Source organism: Enoplosus armatus, chromosome 17, assembly GCF_043641665.1.
Source record: "Enoplosus armatus isolate fEnoArm2 chromosome 17, fEnoArm2.hap1, whole genome shotgun sequence".
Lineage (NCBI taxonomy): Eukaryota > Metazoa > Chordata > Actinopteri > Centrarchiformes > Enoplosidae > Enoplosus > Enoplosus armatus.
This window is the reverse complement of record NC_092196.1, coordinates 4,751,808-4,766,854: the sequence shown is the minus strand read 5'-3', so window position 1 is coordinate 4,766,854 and position 15,047 is coordinate 4,751,808. Positions and strand designations below refer to the sequence as shown.

General features: G+C 43.6%; 1 protein-coding gene across 1 annotated transcript; it reads right to left on the bottom strand.

Annotated features, from left to right (window-relative positions):
- Positions 1-1,200: 1,200 nt before the first annotated feature.
- Positions 1,201-4,898, bottom strand: LOC139300774 (volume-regulated anion channel subunit LRRC8D). The gene is made up of 5 exons (XM_070923959.1): positions 4,569-4,898; positions 3,883-4,461; positions 3,466-3,716; positions 2,472-2,849; positions 1,201-2,323 (listed from the first exon to the last, which is right to left on the bottom strand). Exons 1-5 carry the CDS (start codon positions 4,896-4,898, stop codon positions 1,201-1,203), a joined length of 2,661 nt encoding a protein of 886 aa, XP_070780060.1.
- Between the last annotated feature and the right edge of the window lie 10,149 nt (positions 4,899-15,047).

Sequence of the window (15,047 nt, the reverse complement as noted above, 5' to 3'; positions counted from 1 at the left end):
AGTCGTAATGTAAGATGTTGTATATTCTAATGCTCAATTTAAGAAATGTAAATTGAGTTTCCCCATTACAGCAGCTTTCTTGAATTGCTGAAAACTGTAACAAGTATTATTCTATTTGAGGCATTCTCTTCAGCTCTGAAAAACAAACATTTCTTATTTAGTAAAATCTGGGACTCATACTTGGATTACATGGGCAAAGACCGGAATCTAGCCTGGAAAAAGGACTTGGATCTCCAGAAACCATTGTGTATGTTGCTGGTAAAATGGCACCTATTTGTGTAACTTGAATGTGTGAGTGTGACTGTTATACATTATGCACATGTAAAGAAGCCCCATTCCCTTCCTTTAATTCTAATTTAATTTAACTTTATTTGCCCCTGCCTCGGAATTAACACATCCTGCGCCAATCAATTGAAACATTTTATCGGAAGGCTGGGAGAAGTTAACTGTGTATTCAGGGTGTTCACTGCCCTCCAGTGGTCACAATGAGAAACTGCAACACAAAATAAACAACATGTTTCGTTAATACCAATATGAACAATTCATTATCAGTGCAAACACCAGCACTAGTATTAAAAATAATTGTGTTCATATAGAGCTGTTTTAATTTTCAGTGATCAGAAACAAACAGATCAACAGAAATTATCAAGAAATAATCAAGTTTCTACCTTAATCACAGTTAGAGGCTACAACTGCACATTCTCATATATATCGACTTCCAGTAGTTATTTCCCCATACCATTATGGAATAACAAGATGACTACAGTAAGCGCAACAATTTCTCTGACAAGGATTTTAAAATAGTAATGAGATTTACAGTGGTGGTGTATTTTGCGTGTTTTAGCCCATTCACTACAAATCATTCATACTTTTAAATACATTTGCAAATGTATTTTTAATCTTCCTGCAAGCCATTGGTTGACACTAATGTCAGTGTAGAATAAAAATCAAGGTGCAGAGCGTGCACTGCGTGGCATAAAACATAAATGCAACAATAATAGTTGTTTAAGCCTCCCAATAAAAGGGCCAACAGGCAAAATACATGTCAAAAGAATACCTAATTCAATTTTTGCCAAAAACATTGCAAAAGCAAATCCCATTAAAAAGTATAAAAATATATCAGTATACAAAAAGGCCTCACTAACAGAATACTATCAGTGTTAGGATACTGTAAGCAGTAAGTAGCAGTAGTGATTAGTCTTATATCTGTGATTCCAGAGCAGAGGAGAAGCTCCACTGTGTAGGAGAGAAGTATGGGAAACTGTCGGACTCTGGCCGGGAATGACCCTCTGAGTATGTGCCAGAGGGGGGGCAAGAACGGCTCAGCGAGTCCCTGACATGGGGAGGCAAAGAAAGAAACAGCCAGTCTTCCACCAGGAGACCACCTCCATGCAGCCCAGAGCAGCAGCCCAATTCAGCAGGCAGTTCCTCCAGATTGTTGCTGCGCAAGTCCATCCTGCCCAACTGACTTAAAGCTGCAATCCCCCTGGGTAATGAACTAAGAGAGTTGTAAGCCACATTAAGGATGCGCAGCTCCAAACAGCTATTGAATAGCTCAGGAGGAAGGCGCTCTAGCCTGTTCCCGCTGAGGTCCAGCTCTGTAAGCAGCTGCAGTGCCTTTACCTCTGCAGGCAGCTCCTCCAGCAGGTTACCAGCCAGAAAGAGCCTACGAAGGCAGCGAAGAGTGAAGAGTGCTGGGGGAAGGCTCTGGAGCCGGTTATTGGATAGATCTAGGAGCTCCAGGCCTCGCAGCACACCAACACTGGCCGGCAGCGCCAGAACACGGTTATAGGCAAGTCTGAGGCAAGAAAGACGTCGCAGATGAGCCAGGCTAAGCAGTTCCTCCAGAGTTCTCAAGTTATTATGCTGCAGGTTGAGAGTCCGCAGGTTGGTGAGCGCCAGCAGGGCAGAGGGCAAACGCTCTAGCTGGCAGTCCTGCAGCAGCAGCTCTGTCAGGTCCACCATCCGCTTCAAGCCTGTCAGGACAAGCAGCCTGGTGCCCTCGTTGTAGATCTCCAGCCTCACCAAGCTGCCTGCCACCTCACACAGCTCCCCAGGGATCCGCTGTAGCATTCCTCGAATCACCAGCACACGGAGGTGACGCAATTGGCGGAGGCTCCCCAATGCCCAGCTGCGGCCCATCCCACCATCACTACTGAGGCGGCCAGAGAGGTGGAGCTCATGCAGGCTGCGGAGGGAGAGGACCCAGCTGGGGATCTCTGACACCTGAGTAAAGGTGAGGTGGAGGACCTCCAGACGCTCCTGGAAGACTCCAAGTGCACTGGGATCCACAGCTGCTGTGCAGTGGTAGAGGTGGAGCTCCCTGTTGTTGGAATAAACAATAAAATACTTAATTAAAAGTGTTTGTACATCACAGAGTTATCCATATACTTGATTTTTAACATGAAAATTGAAATAACATTGATTTGATGAAAATGTGTGAAGCATGACTGCACCACCGTAAAACTCGCCTGAGTGAGGTCATGTTGGCCACCTGCGCAGCAAACCTGGCATCTGTGATGAGCTCCAGTTTGAGGACCTGAAGCTGGCTGAGGGTGAAGAGGGCCGGAGGGAGGCGAGGCAGGGCCACCAGCTGCAGTCTGGAGCAGCCCTCTGCATCCACACTGGTCATGGCACGAAGCTTCTCCTCCCCCCAGCGCCTCTCCAAGCTTTCCTCCAGCAGCCTGCTTTCACTGACAGGGGACAAGAAGACGGACAGACGCTGGGCCAGCAAAGGGTCATACTGGTCTAACATGTGTAAAAGAAAGGCCAGGTCATTTCTCAGGTCAGGGACATCTCTCAGGGAGCACAGCTCCTTCAGTGAGTGGAAGGAATACTGCCGTAGAGAGCTAAGTAGGGCACAGACCAAAAGCCAGAATGAGAAATACTGTATATCACACAGAATATAGTGTAGCCCAAAACACAGCATTACACTCTAATCCTATTATCAGGCCTCTGGTATGCTCAACCTCATGGGCATTCTTCTGTCTAAAGGCCCTTTGAACAATCACAGCCTGTTTAGTCTACTTAAAGTCTCAACAAGTTATTAATCAACCATTTTACATGTTTATCTTGGTCAAACAATGTGACAAATTACATAAGCCTGTTTAACCCTACAATGCCTGCACATCCATGTACAGAGTCTCCCCCTTTCCTTCTCTACATTTAACATGTTTTAGCCCATTTACCACAAATTAGCCAGCCTTGACTTCAGTAAAGTATGAAAATAAATGTGTAGGCGGGTAATCCGTCCCATGGAACACGATGATTTGTTATGTTTTTTATTGACGTTGAATAGCACAGTTGAACGGTGAACGTCTTGAATTAATGGCATCCTGCGTGAGATACTGCAGAGTGGAGTGATGATTCTCTGTGGGTTTGTTCATGTAAAAAATATTGATTAGTGCAGCTCAAAAGTTGATCGAAATAATCAGTTTCATCCCTACTGTGCACGAATGCACTCACCTGTGTAAAACCCAGCCGAGGGTGTAAAAGTTCAGCAGGCCGTACAGCCCCAGCAGGGTCAGGTACGCCACCAGCAGTTTACGTAGAAGGGAGGAGAGCACGTGGATACACTCAAAGGTAGTGTAGCCCACCAAGGCGTGTTCCTCAGGGTGGCAGGTGTGGGTGAAGGAGAAGGAGCTGAGAAGAGGGATGGTGTAACTCACGATCAGCGTTACCATCAGCAATTTGAATATCGTCTGAGCCAAGTAGACCTGAATGATGAAATGGGTTATAACGAAGAAAGTGACATGTGTTCAATCAAGCTATTGTAGTATCATCTGACTGCAGGTTGTCATAAATATAAAGTCCTACAACGTTACATCATAAAACATGATGATAGATGATATTATACATCTTCTAGACGAGAGGATCTCTCACCTTATAGATGGCATCTGAGCTTTCGCAGTGGGACCGAAATGTCCTGACCCTTTCGAACAGTGCCCTGGCCTGTTCCCCGTCACTTTTATCCAGACTGATTACCTGCCTGGGACTGTCAACCATGACCGAGGGCTTGGAGGAAGGAAAGTGCACAGGGTAGCCAAGGGATACAGAGGACGTGGTGGAGTTACAGGAGAGGGTGGATGGGCATGGGGAGGGAGGGTTGGCATAGGACGCACTGTCTGACCTCTTCAAAAGTGGGCTGTGTGTGCCAGAGTCCAAACTTGATCGTCTTGTGCGGGTCACCGGGGGTGAAGATGAAGTTGAAGAGGGAGGAGGTTGGGGCGGTCGTCTCTCCTCCACCACCACCTCCTCCTCCCGGGCGGCATGGGACAGGGCCTGAGATGTCCAGGGCGACTCGCAGCACTTTGCCAAGATGGCCAGGAAGTGCTCTATGCGGGCCGAGGTGTGGGGGAAGTGGAGCCAGAAGAAGCCGCTGGCCACCAGTACTAGAGACTGCAGCAAGGCCATGTAGGGGAAGAAGCGGGAGCACAAAGGCAAGGCCTCATGGTAGCAAACCTAAACAGACGGACAGACAGATTCAAACTACAATATTTGCTTGTTCGACCTCTAAGACACAACGTTCACCCTTTTGTAAAGGCAACTAAAGGCTAGTATCACAGTACCTGGCTAATGTAAACGTACTGCTGGTAGACCAGATGCGTGCGTCGACCCCGGGCTGTAGAATGAAGATTTGGGCTGATGTTGCGTGGAACATGGGTTGGGGGCTTTGGAGATGGAGTCGGTGCCACATCCCCACTCGCATTTGCGGCGACAAGTGGATCCACGGGAATGCACACCACTCGGTCCCTGGACAGCTGCTCAGTACAAGCCAGGACAGACGCCATCAGCATCAGGACCACCAGGTAATCCATGAAGACCTCCCACCAGGGCTTCAGCAGTTTAGACCTGCTCTGATGCTGGTTCAGAGGCGCCAGCTCTGACAGGGAAAACATGGCGACCTCTGGGCCCTACAAGGACGACTGTAAAAAGAGTTGTGAAATGATGTAGTGATGTACAAAGATTGTACAAAGAGCCTTCAGTGTCGACGTGTAAACAAAAATCTGGGACTCGTCAGATTCTGCGACATTAGAGGGTCAACAATGGAAACAATACTGACGCACTGAGCAAACTTTAGCAGATGTAGTGTTCGGGATCTACAGGCAGAACTAGACACCTACTGGCCACCACTTTCTGCAATAGCATAGAACTACTGTATGTGACCACAGCCTGATCCAGGAAAGAGCCATCTTTAAAGGCCCCAAAAACATACTTTCTAAATCAGCGTCTTACTATAAACTTCATATACTGTGAATATGGTCCCACATGAAAACACTATTCTCTACCAGAGTTGGAGGAGTTTGGTTTACTTCACATGAGAGATTTCTGTGTTTGTGCTTCTGTCCTTGCTTTTGGAAAATGTCATGTTTTTCCCGGCACCAATCAGGATTCAGTAAACTCAATAATAATAGTACAAACATCATTTGACAAAATGTCCATTGTAGGCAACATCTCTAAAGTCTGCTACTTGGCAGAGGGACAAATCAGAACTGAACAATTCATGTTATTTTTTACAGCCCAGGATTAACTTTCACCTACCTGGGTAAATAACGTGTTCTCCTGCTTTTCTCTCCCTCTCCTCCGATCAGCTCACAGCCGCCTCACAGAAACTTTCATTCCGGCGCTGTCTGGTTCTGCCGTGGAAAACTCCTGAAACTTACAACAAACTCCTCCTCAGCTGGCCGACACACAGCTTTTCAACGGTTGCCTGGGCAGCCGAGGATGTGTGGCCGAAAAATCTAATTCAGCACTAGAAGCCCGTTCAAGACCCACCGGGGGCCATGCCTGCACCCTTTAACTCCTTCAGGCCTGACTCTGAGGAAAACATCCGAAGCATATCAGACTAGAACCACCGTCACAAGAAAATAAAGTACTATCAGAAAAATGTATTTCTATATGCCAAAAGTAAAAAAAACTTTCTATGTAGAATGGCCCCTTTCGGAGTCGAGGTGGAGCTAACTTTACCTTCTTTATATACTGTTGGGTAGTTTAATCTCTATTTTATATACTTGATACATGATAGGTCCTGTATGTAAAATCATAATATGGAACATATTAAGTAAACAGTAACAGTATGGTGGTCAGATAAATGAGGTGGAGTAAAAAGTACACCATTGCCATCTGAAATGTTGGGACGTAAAAGTATAAAGTAGCATAAAATAGAAATACTTCAGTATAATACCTTAAAGTTGTACAGTACTTGAGTAAATGCACTTTCCATAATGAGCTGAAAGTGTGTAGCAATTTGTCAATTTAAGTTAGAGATAAACTTCCATCAGGAACGGACTGATAAAATACTTTGTGATAACGTTAAAACATTTCCTGTGTCCCTTGCTGCTAAATTTGGATTAGCACTACTTCAGCCTCTTTCCATGCGCAAGTTGTTCCCTACATATTTCATTACAACGTTGCAGCCAGCATTTATCCAGCAGGGGCTGCTGAAGTTACTGTGCTGTGAATTACACAGCTCTACTTTGACTCCACACATCTGACCCAGTTGATGCTGCAGCTCTCAATGTCACGCTACTCTTACCTCCTTATGGCTCGGTGTGTGCTCCTGTAGAGAAACCAGGTTTGTTTCAGACGTTTAACGTTACGGAAGTGTGATGGCAGAGGAAAGTTATTAAATTGACCAAGTTCTCGCGTGATTGCTTGTGTGTGTGTGTGTGTGTGTGTGTAAAAGGGTCATGTGTAACTCAGTGTGTTGTTCCCTTCATATTTGGGCCAAGAAGAATCTGGAGCAAAGACTCAAACTGACAATGAACCACAATGTGATCTACTCTACACAGCTGGTGTGTGTGTGTGTGTGTGTGTGTGTGTGTTTTCTGTATGTCTGTGTGTACAAGTGTGAAAACGCGTGTGTGAGTGATGGAGTGAGTTGGAGAGTGTGGGGTTTTAGAGAGCAAAGAAGGAAAAGTGATGAGGTAGCTGCCGCAGCGGTGGCAGACAGTATGTGTGAGTGAGATTGACATGTAGTGTTGCCACAGAGAAAAATCTTGAGATGAAGTGTGAAGACAACACCTTAGTACCAGGATTACTGCATTTTTAAGACTCGTTTTAACTCAAATCAGCGACAGAGGACACCTGCTGTAACCAAGTGCAATCATCAGAATCTGACAAACGGCGTAAAGAATCACAGTTTGGTGTCGTACTGACAGCCTGTCCGCTCGGTGCTGTTGAGAGGCTGTTTTACATACGTGTATATTACAAAGGTAGTAGGTAGGTAGTGCATACCGTATAAAATACTATGCTCAAATGAAGAAGAATTAATCTGATCCTCATAACATTTCTGCACACATCGCTGCATCCGGTTAAAAAAGATAAAAATAAAAACAAGACCAAGAGCCTACAGCCATGCTAGCAGCTCTGTGAGGCTGCACAGTGGTGCTTTGAGCTAAATGCTATGTATGTTTTGCAGGTATAGTGTTCACCATCTTAGTTTAGCGTGTAAGCATGCTAACTTCATGCTAACTGCTCATAAGCACTAAACACAGAGGACAGCTGACGCTGACGGGAATGTCATTAGTTTTGGTCATAAACCATAAAGTATTGGACAAATTCAAACTTTGACCTGACGATGGCGCTACATGGAACATTAAGGGATCACCAAAGTTATTACAATTCACCCTGAGGGGAACGTGAATGTCTGAACCAGATTTCACGCCCACCCATCCAATAGTTGTCAAGTCTTTTCATACAAGATATCAACGTGGCACGAAAGGACAGGTCACTGAATCACCAAAGTCAAGTCTGGACCGAGTTGCTGGACGGACTGGCTGACAGGCATTGACATCTACTGCATAAGGTTTTATGGGGAGTTACATGCTGTTAATATTTCTTACCTTTATGCTAAGCTAAGCCAGTCGCCTCCCAGCAGTCCACACTAAGCACCCAGACATGACAGCGGTATCAATCTTCTCGGCTAACTCTCTGCAAGAAAGGGAACAACTGTATTTCCAAGAAGTCCTTTAAACTAAATGTGTCATTGCATCCTGTAGGGGTCCACTATAACACTGATAAACAAGATAATATTTTACTGAAAAGTAATCACAGACAGCTTAACATGTTTCATCTCTTTGCCCATTTTTTGTTCAAAGAAGACATTAAGGTGCCATGATCTCACTGCAAAAGGAACTGATTGATCTTTCAGTGTCTCTTTCAGGGAAATATGGCTTTAAAATTAGACAGCAGGGCTGTGGTGTGGCAGGCCCCACATAACATGGGGCCGATATCCTATCACCACCCTCGGTTTGAGAGTTCTGCTGCGAAAAGGCTTTGCGGCTTCACACCTCTTCATTTGCAATGCACACACACACACACACACACTCCGTGCCTATGGGCAGGGATGTTTTGGGTGGGGTTGTGTTATGTGACAGGACTCACACGTCCATGTTGTGAAAAAACATCACAAGCACGCTCAGGCCTCAGCACAATATCTTTAAACATGAGCAAACCGTTTAGACATGACACACATTGTGTTGCAGACCAAATGGTTTATGGCAAACACTGTGTAACATTCAGAAATACTGACTGAGAAGACTAAAGAAGGTTCAGGATCTAATGGTTGGTTTACTGTGTTCAAGGATTTTGGAGATAAGATAAGAAATTGGTGTGAAGACGAGGTTGTTTGGATTTATTATGATTTTATTTGTGTTAAAAACACCAGTTAACAGAACATGAATATGAACAAGACAATAAAACAATATACTATGGTACAGCATGTATTAAACAAACGAGACATAACACGTTAATTAGTGAACTTTAGAGGTGCTGATCGATGGATTTTAGAGCCAGGCTAGCTGTTTCCCCCGTTCCCAGCCTTCATGCTAAGCTAAGCTAGCCTTCTACTAGCTGTAGCTTCATATATGAGAGCGGTATCAATGTTCTCATCTAAGTTTTGGCAAGAAAGTAGATAAGACCATTTTACCTTATGTAAGATTGAATTATGGTGATAATTAAATGATTATGATGATTATGATAATTAATTATCATCATGTGCCAAAGCACAAGCTATTAGACAAGACCATTTTTTATGAGCATGGCTCTGGGGACAGCTTCTGTCTCTGGGTTGGTCTGTCCACTTTGATCCAGACTGAAATATCTCAACAACTACTGGATAGATTGCCGTGAATTTTTCATACCAAATGATACTGACTTTGGTGATACCCGGACTTTTCCCTCTATCGCCACCATGAGGTTGATAATTTTGTTTTTTGATGAAATGTCTCAACAACTGGATTGCCATTAAATTTGGTAGAGACATTCATGTCGCCCTCTCCAATAATTTGGTTTGAACTTTTAGGACGTAATGATTTAAATAAGGACCATTTAAGTGTTCGTACTGGGAAGTACCTCAAAGAAGATGATCCGCTGATTTACAGACGTCTCTTTCACAATGTAAGTCTTTTTTGTTACAGTGCTATTGTCGTTCTAAATGAGGGCAACTGTCTCGACACCAAGGTGAATATGACATTTACAGTATATACTTATATAATAATAATTTATTTACTATTTAGGCTTGTGGTTATATATTCAGGCGCTCTCTCAGTACACCACCATCAAGTTTGCCGACGTAGGCAGCGACTGTCTTGGGTACCATGTCGCTGAGGAGTTCTCACACCCCCTTACCTTTCTGTCACCCTGCATGATACAAATCTCGGCTGCCTTTGTGGTAGTGGGGATGCCCATCTGTCGGCTCAATTTGAGAACATGTCATCATCGTCATTATCATCATCATCAATATCACCGTCATTTTCCTCCCTTTTATGGTGTTGTGGTAGCAGCTTAGCAAGAATGGAACATATTCAGGCAGCCAATTTATTTTCAGAGACCCCACTGGGAGAGCACTTCATCTGACGACACGATGCTTTTCTTCCGCGACTCCTTCGACGGAAAACACTACAATTTAATCTGAATCTGTGGTGTTTTCAATCTGACAGCAATTGATTGAAAAGAGTAGGAGGATGTGATAAGCCGTAACAAAGCAAGAAAAATACCTCAGCAAAATACTTGTTTCCTGTTCAGTGGGAGGCACAGACCGAGCTGACAGTGGCGTGGCTGCACTTTTGAACATGACCCTGTGATGTGGAGTGATATTGAGAATTGGTACAGTCCACTGTTCCCATGGTTATAGTAAATATAGATTTGCTGTTTATACGTCATGTACTGCAAAACAATTCTTCTTTCTTCTGTCCCCACTGGCTCTCTTTTATATCATGTATCGCTGACTTTTGTGAAGTCTAATTCCCTGTAAATGCTTACTCAATTACACATTTCCCCATTACCAACATCGAAATCTCACTGAGCGCTCAGATCTTTTTTTTTTTTTTTTTTTTTTAATTTCCTTTCCCTAACGAGGAAAAGAAAGTCCTGCACTGTCTGTAACCTTCGCCCTTTTGCCAACCAAAGTGAGAGAAAGTTGAAAAGTCATGAGGAAATGAGTGTAAAGCTGGTGGGTGGGGGCAAACTGGTGACAGAAAGATAGAGAAGTTGTTGGCCGTGAGAAAGTGGCACAGCCCTTCACTCGTCAAGTCCCCTGACTGAAACCACAGTGCGCCATCAGCCGCATCTACAGCTACACAGATAAACACCAGAGAGCTGAGACTGCGGCCTGACCCTGACACAGCCTGACAATGTGGTGTTTCTCTTTCTCTGATCACTGGCGACAACTCACTTGATGTAACGATGTTAATGTACTACAAAACACCTACACTGTTGTCACGAGTGGCATATTGAGAGAGTCCTGAATGGGCACACAAATGCATTTCCAAATATCAGTCACCTAGATGTGCTTTGTTGCTTACTTGGCATCAACAGATATTCTTAATCTAACATGAAAATATAGAATAGACAATGACAATGGACAACTGTTATGCTTCTGTGCTGTGATGGCATCTGTATACACGTTTCTCTCAGTTGTTGCCATGTTAAAACTACTCACTTTGTTCAGTATTATTGGGCTCCAGCTTGCTAGCAAAACTCATCCCAGCATACATGTAGGCATGTATATAGGCGCAGTGCATAGGGCATCTTCACCTGTTGTGGTTTCATCTTTATTTAGAGATCTGTGATGTGTTGGATGAAGATGCACAGCCTTTATGCAGCAGTCATGTTTTTATTTTATTTTAAATCATGTTTTACTTTGCCGTCATGCCCTGTAATAACGTCTTGCATCACTGATCATCGCTGATCTTTAGAGAGCTCTCTCCAGAGCCACAGAAGATTAAAACTAAAACTTCAGCGACCATCAGCTACTGGTCATACCAGACCAAGGAAGGCTGTGGATTGAATGGGTTAGGCAAGGTTGCGTTTAATTGCTTATGAACTTTTCTAAATTAAAACTTAAATTAATCAAGAGTAAGAATGTTTTGTTCCTTTATTTCTTTCAAAAGTCACATAGTTCCACTGTAATGTGTAAAATTGAGTTCCCCTTTAAAGAGATTGGAGAGGGTTGTAAGACACCAATTTACTGTGTTTCATTTGATTACTGATATAAAAGCAAGGCAGAATTCACTTGCTAGTGTTTGTTTTAGAGGTGTTAGTACTAAAAATAAACCCTGCACCCCACCCTATGGTTAGAAGGCTGGATGGCAGCTGACAGCTTTCGTCAACATTTTATGGGAGGATTTCTTAAATGTTATAATTTGAAACACAACTAGAAATGAAGTAAATTATAAGCAGCATTTATTGATGTATATATTCAAGACCTTGGGTAAGTCATATCACCAATATACCACATTCCTCCCACATAATTACCATACATAGTCAGATTTAAAAAATCATAACAAGTGAACATCAGAGACAAAGCAATAGGAAAATTAGCTTTTGACTACACTCGCACTCCCTTCTTCCCCTCCCTTCCTCCCCGAGTTTCAGGTTCCTAGAAAGGCAGTTTTCTACCACCATCAGGGGAACAAGAAGCCCCTGAACCCTCCAAAACAAATGAGGCAGAAACCCACCAAACCCACCAGCCCGTCTCGGCTCCCTGCACTCCTCTCGTCTGCTCTCCCTAGCAGCCCCTGGGAGAAGGTTGCAAGCCCCCACCACATCAACCACAGTGCTCTGACATGCCTCTCTTCATGCACATCAAGGCGAACTCAGCTCTGTTTTGCGCTGCTCACACCAGGAGTCAAGTGAGATGTTTGCAAAAATACAGCCACATTGAGAAATGCTATGGTTTCAGTTCATATGCGGCCCTTGATGATTTGATTCAATCTGAGGTCGGCTTCAGATCTCATTACTTGACAACAGATATGTACTTGCAGAATACTTTTTTTCATGAGTAAAAAAAACACAGTGATTGTTGAAGTTGAAGGGTGTGTTGTTATTGTCTTGTCAAGAAATGGTAGCTTTGTTAGTCAGAAAACTAATTGTAATGGGGATGTTGTGGGGTGTTATTCTACTGCAGTCTAGCGACCCTCAAAGAATCGTATTCTTTGGTATGATTTTTTATTTTTTCTTCCATTAAAATAGTGTAACTAGCATGGCTAATCTATTGACACACTCACTGCATATTCATGTCATGATTTTATGTAGTACATTTATTTTTATGGCTGCCATTCCTCCAATTAGGAAAAGTGTGGGGTCAGCAAATTTATCCAAAAGCACACTGCGTTGGCCAATCCAAGTACACATTCAAGATAGATTGCTTTGCAAAGTAAACAACTAATTCCACTGTTTATTTCAACATCATCACGGCAGAGGATAAAAGGTGAAAGACAACAGGTTTTAAACAGTTGAGAGCAACCAGAGATTTGCCCAAAGCTACATACTGCAATAGATCATAGCCTCGGCCCCAGAGGCTTTGTTAGGTAAAGGAGTATATCATCTGCATATGAAATTATTTTGTATTCTTTTGTTTAAACCAGATAATGCCTTTACCGTTGATGGCCCTATTAGTGGTGTGATATGTCAAGCAACGTGGAGATTGTATTAATCCATCATTTGGCAACCTGGATAAGTCGGTTGTAAAGATTAATTAGCAATATTTTGTGACTTTATGTGATATTCTGCTGTCAATCCATCTGGTCTGGCATTTTATTGTTTTGTATGAAGAGAAGAGATTTTCTGACTTCTTCAGTCGTGAGTTCTCCTGTTGTTATGTGCTAATGTGAGTAGTTACTGTTTTTTTTCTGCTCTGTTTCGGTTAATTATCCACTTCCGTCCACTAATTAAACCCCACTCATGACAGAGTGAGTTGTGTTGTCAGGTTTATGTAGTAAACAATTTGAACGAAGTACTGAGTAGCTTTTATGGCAGATTTCCAGTGGGTTCTGAGGGTGCAGTGAAACTTAACTTCTTTCTCCAGTGTTTCTCCAGCTTTATAATTAATTAACAAATTTATTTTTTTTGTATTTGTAACTGGTAAGAAATGTTGAAGATGGTACACCACACAGTTTATAAATGATAAAGGCATCTCTAATAGACATAACAAATTTGAGTTTAAGGAAGCCAAGTACAAGTTTAGCAAGGCGGTGAGGGAAGCTAAACGACTGTACTCAGAGAGACTACAAGACCAGTTCTCCTCCAACGACTCTGCTTCTGTGTGGAGGGGGCTCAGGCAGATCACCAACTACAAGCCAAGAGCCCCCAACTCTGCTAACCTCTGGAGAGGATGAGTCTGCCTACAGGTGGGAGATTGACCACCTGGTGACCTGGTGCAACAACAACAACAACCTGGAGCTTAACGCTTCAAAGACAGTGGAGATGGTTGTTGACTTTAGGAAGAGCGCAGCCCCACCCGCCCCCATCACCCTGTGTGACTCTCCAGTGGACACTGTGGAGTCCTTCCGTTTCCTGGGCTCCATCATCAAGCCAGGACCTCCGGTGGGAGCTGAACATCAGCTCCCTCATCAAGAAAGCCCAACAGAGGATGTACTTCCTGAGGCAGCTGAGGAAGTTTAACCTGCCACAAACAATGCTGGTTCACTTCTACACCGCCATCATAGAGTCCATCCTCACCTCCTCCATCACCGTCTGGTACGCTGCTGCCTCCACCAAGGACAGACGCAGACTGCAGCGTATCATCCGCTCTGCAGAGAGGGTGATCGGCTGCAACCTCCCATCTCTTCAGGACCTGTACTCCTCCAGGACCCTGAGGAGAGCAGGGAAGATCGCTGCCGACCCCTCCCACCCCGGACACCATCTGTTCGACCCCCTCCCCTCTGGCAGGAGGCTGCGGTCCATCAGGACCAAAACCTCCTGCCACAAAAACAGTTTCTTCCCCTCTGCAGTCAACCTGACAAACTCTCACTGACCCCCCCCCAGAACACAAACACAAGCTATACGTTATATTAACGTACATCACCCCTGTCCCCACTGCGTTACATTAACGCACCCACCCCCTACTGGACACTTTATCTGGACACTTTACTTTATTCTGGTCACTGCACTGTTTGTTATTTATCTTATCTTATTTTTATTTTTATTTTTATTCTTATTCTTATTTTACCTTTTATATTCTACTTATTTGTTATCAAAACAATAGCACCTTCAGACCACGGCAAATTCCTTGTAATGTATGTTACTTGGCAATAAACAGTTTCTGATTCTGATTCTGATTCTGAAATAACAACCGATAATTTGTAAAGGTTTAAAAGCACATTGTGATGACTACAGTTGTTTAAGTCAACCATTACTTTTGTACTGTATTAGTGTGTACATGCAGAGATCTTGCGTTTTGGCAGTCGTGTTTATTTCTGATTGTTCAGGGTGTCTCCGGGCCACCAGCCTTCACCCGTAAAGGATGCGTGAGCCTGCGGCTTTTAAAAATGCCAGTGCAGTAAGATGGACCTGTAGGTGTTGGCTAGGGTAGTTTGCTGCCGCTAATGCTACGTTCTGGTAAATGTGTTCAGGGGGCGGATGCATCTTGTTAGGAAGAAGAAGGAGGAACTTGCATTGACAAGCCACATGCAGCATGATGACTCGGTACATCTTTTTTTTTTTTTTTTTTTTTTTTTTTACCATTGGGCACTTTTTTCTTTTACCATGAGTGTTAAACTTTACACGTTGTTCTTAAATGATCATAGTGTACTTCACACTTTTCA

Coding starts and splice junctions, on each gene's coding strand:
- LOC139300774 (XM_070923959.1), bottom strand. CDS start 4,898: ATGTTTTCCCTGTCAGAGCTGGCGCCTCTGAACCAGCATCAGAGCAGG. Junction 3,717..3,882: donor GCTCAGATGCCATCTATAAG/GTGAGAGATCCT, acceptor TTCATCATTCAG/GTCTACTTGGCTCAGACGAT. Junction 2,324..2,471: donor GCCAACATGACCTCACTCAG/GCGAGTTTTACG, acceptor TTCCAACAACAG/GGAGCTCCACCTCTACCACT.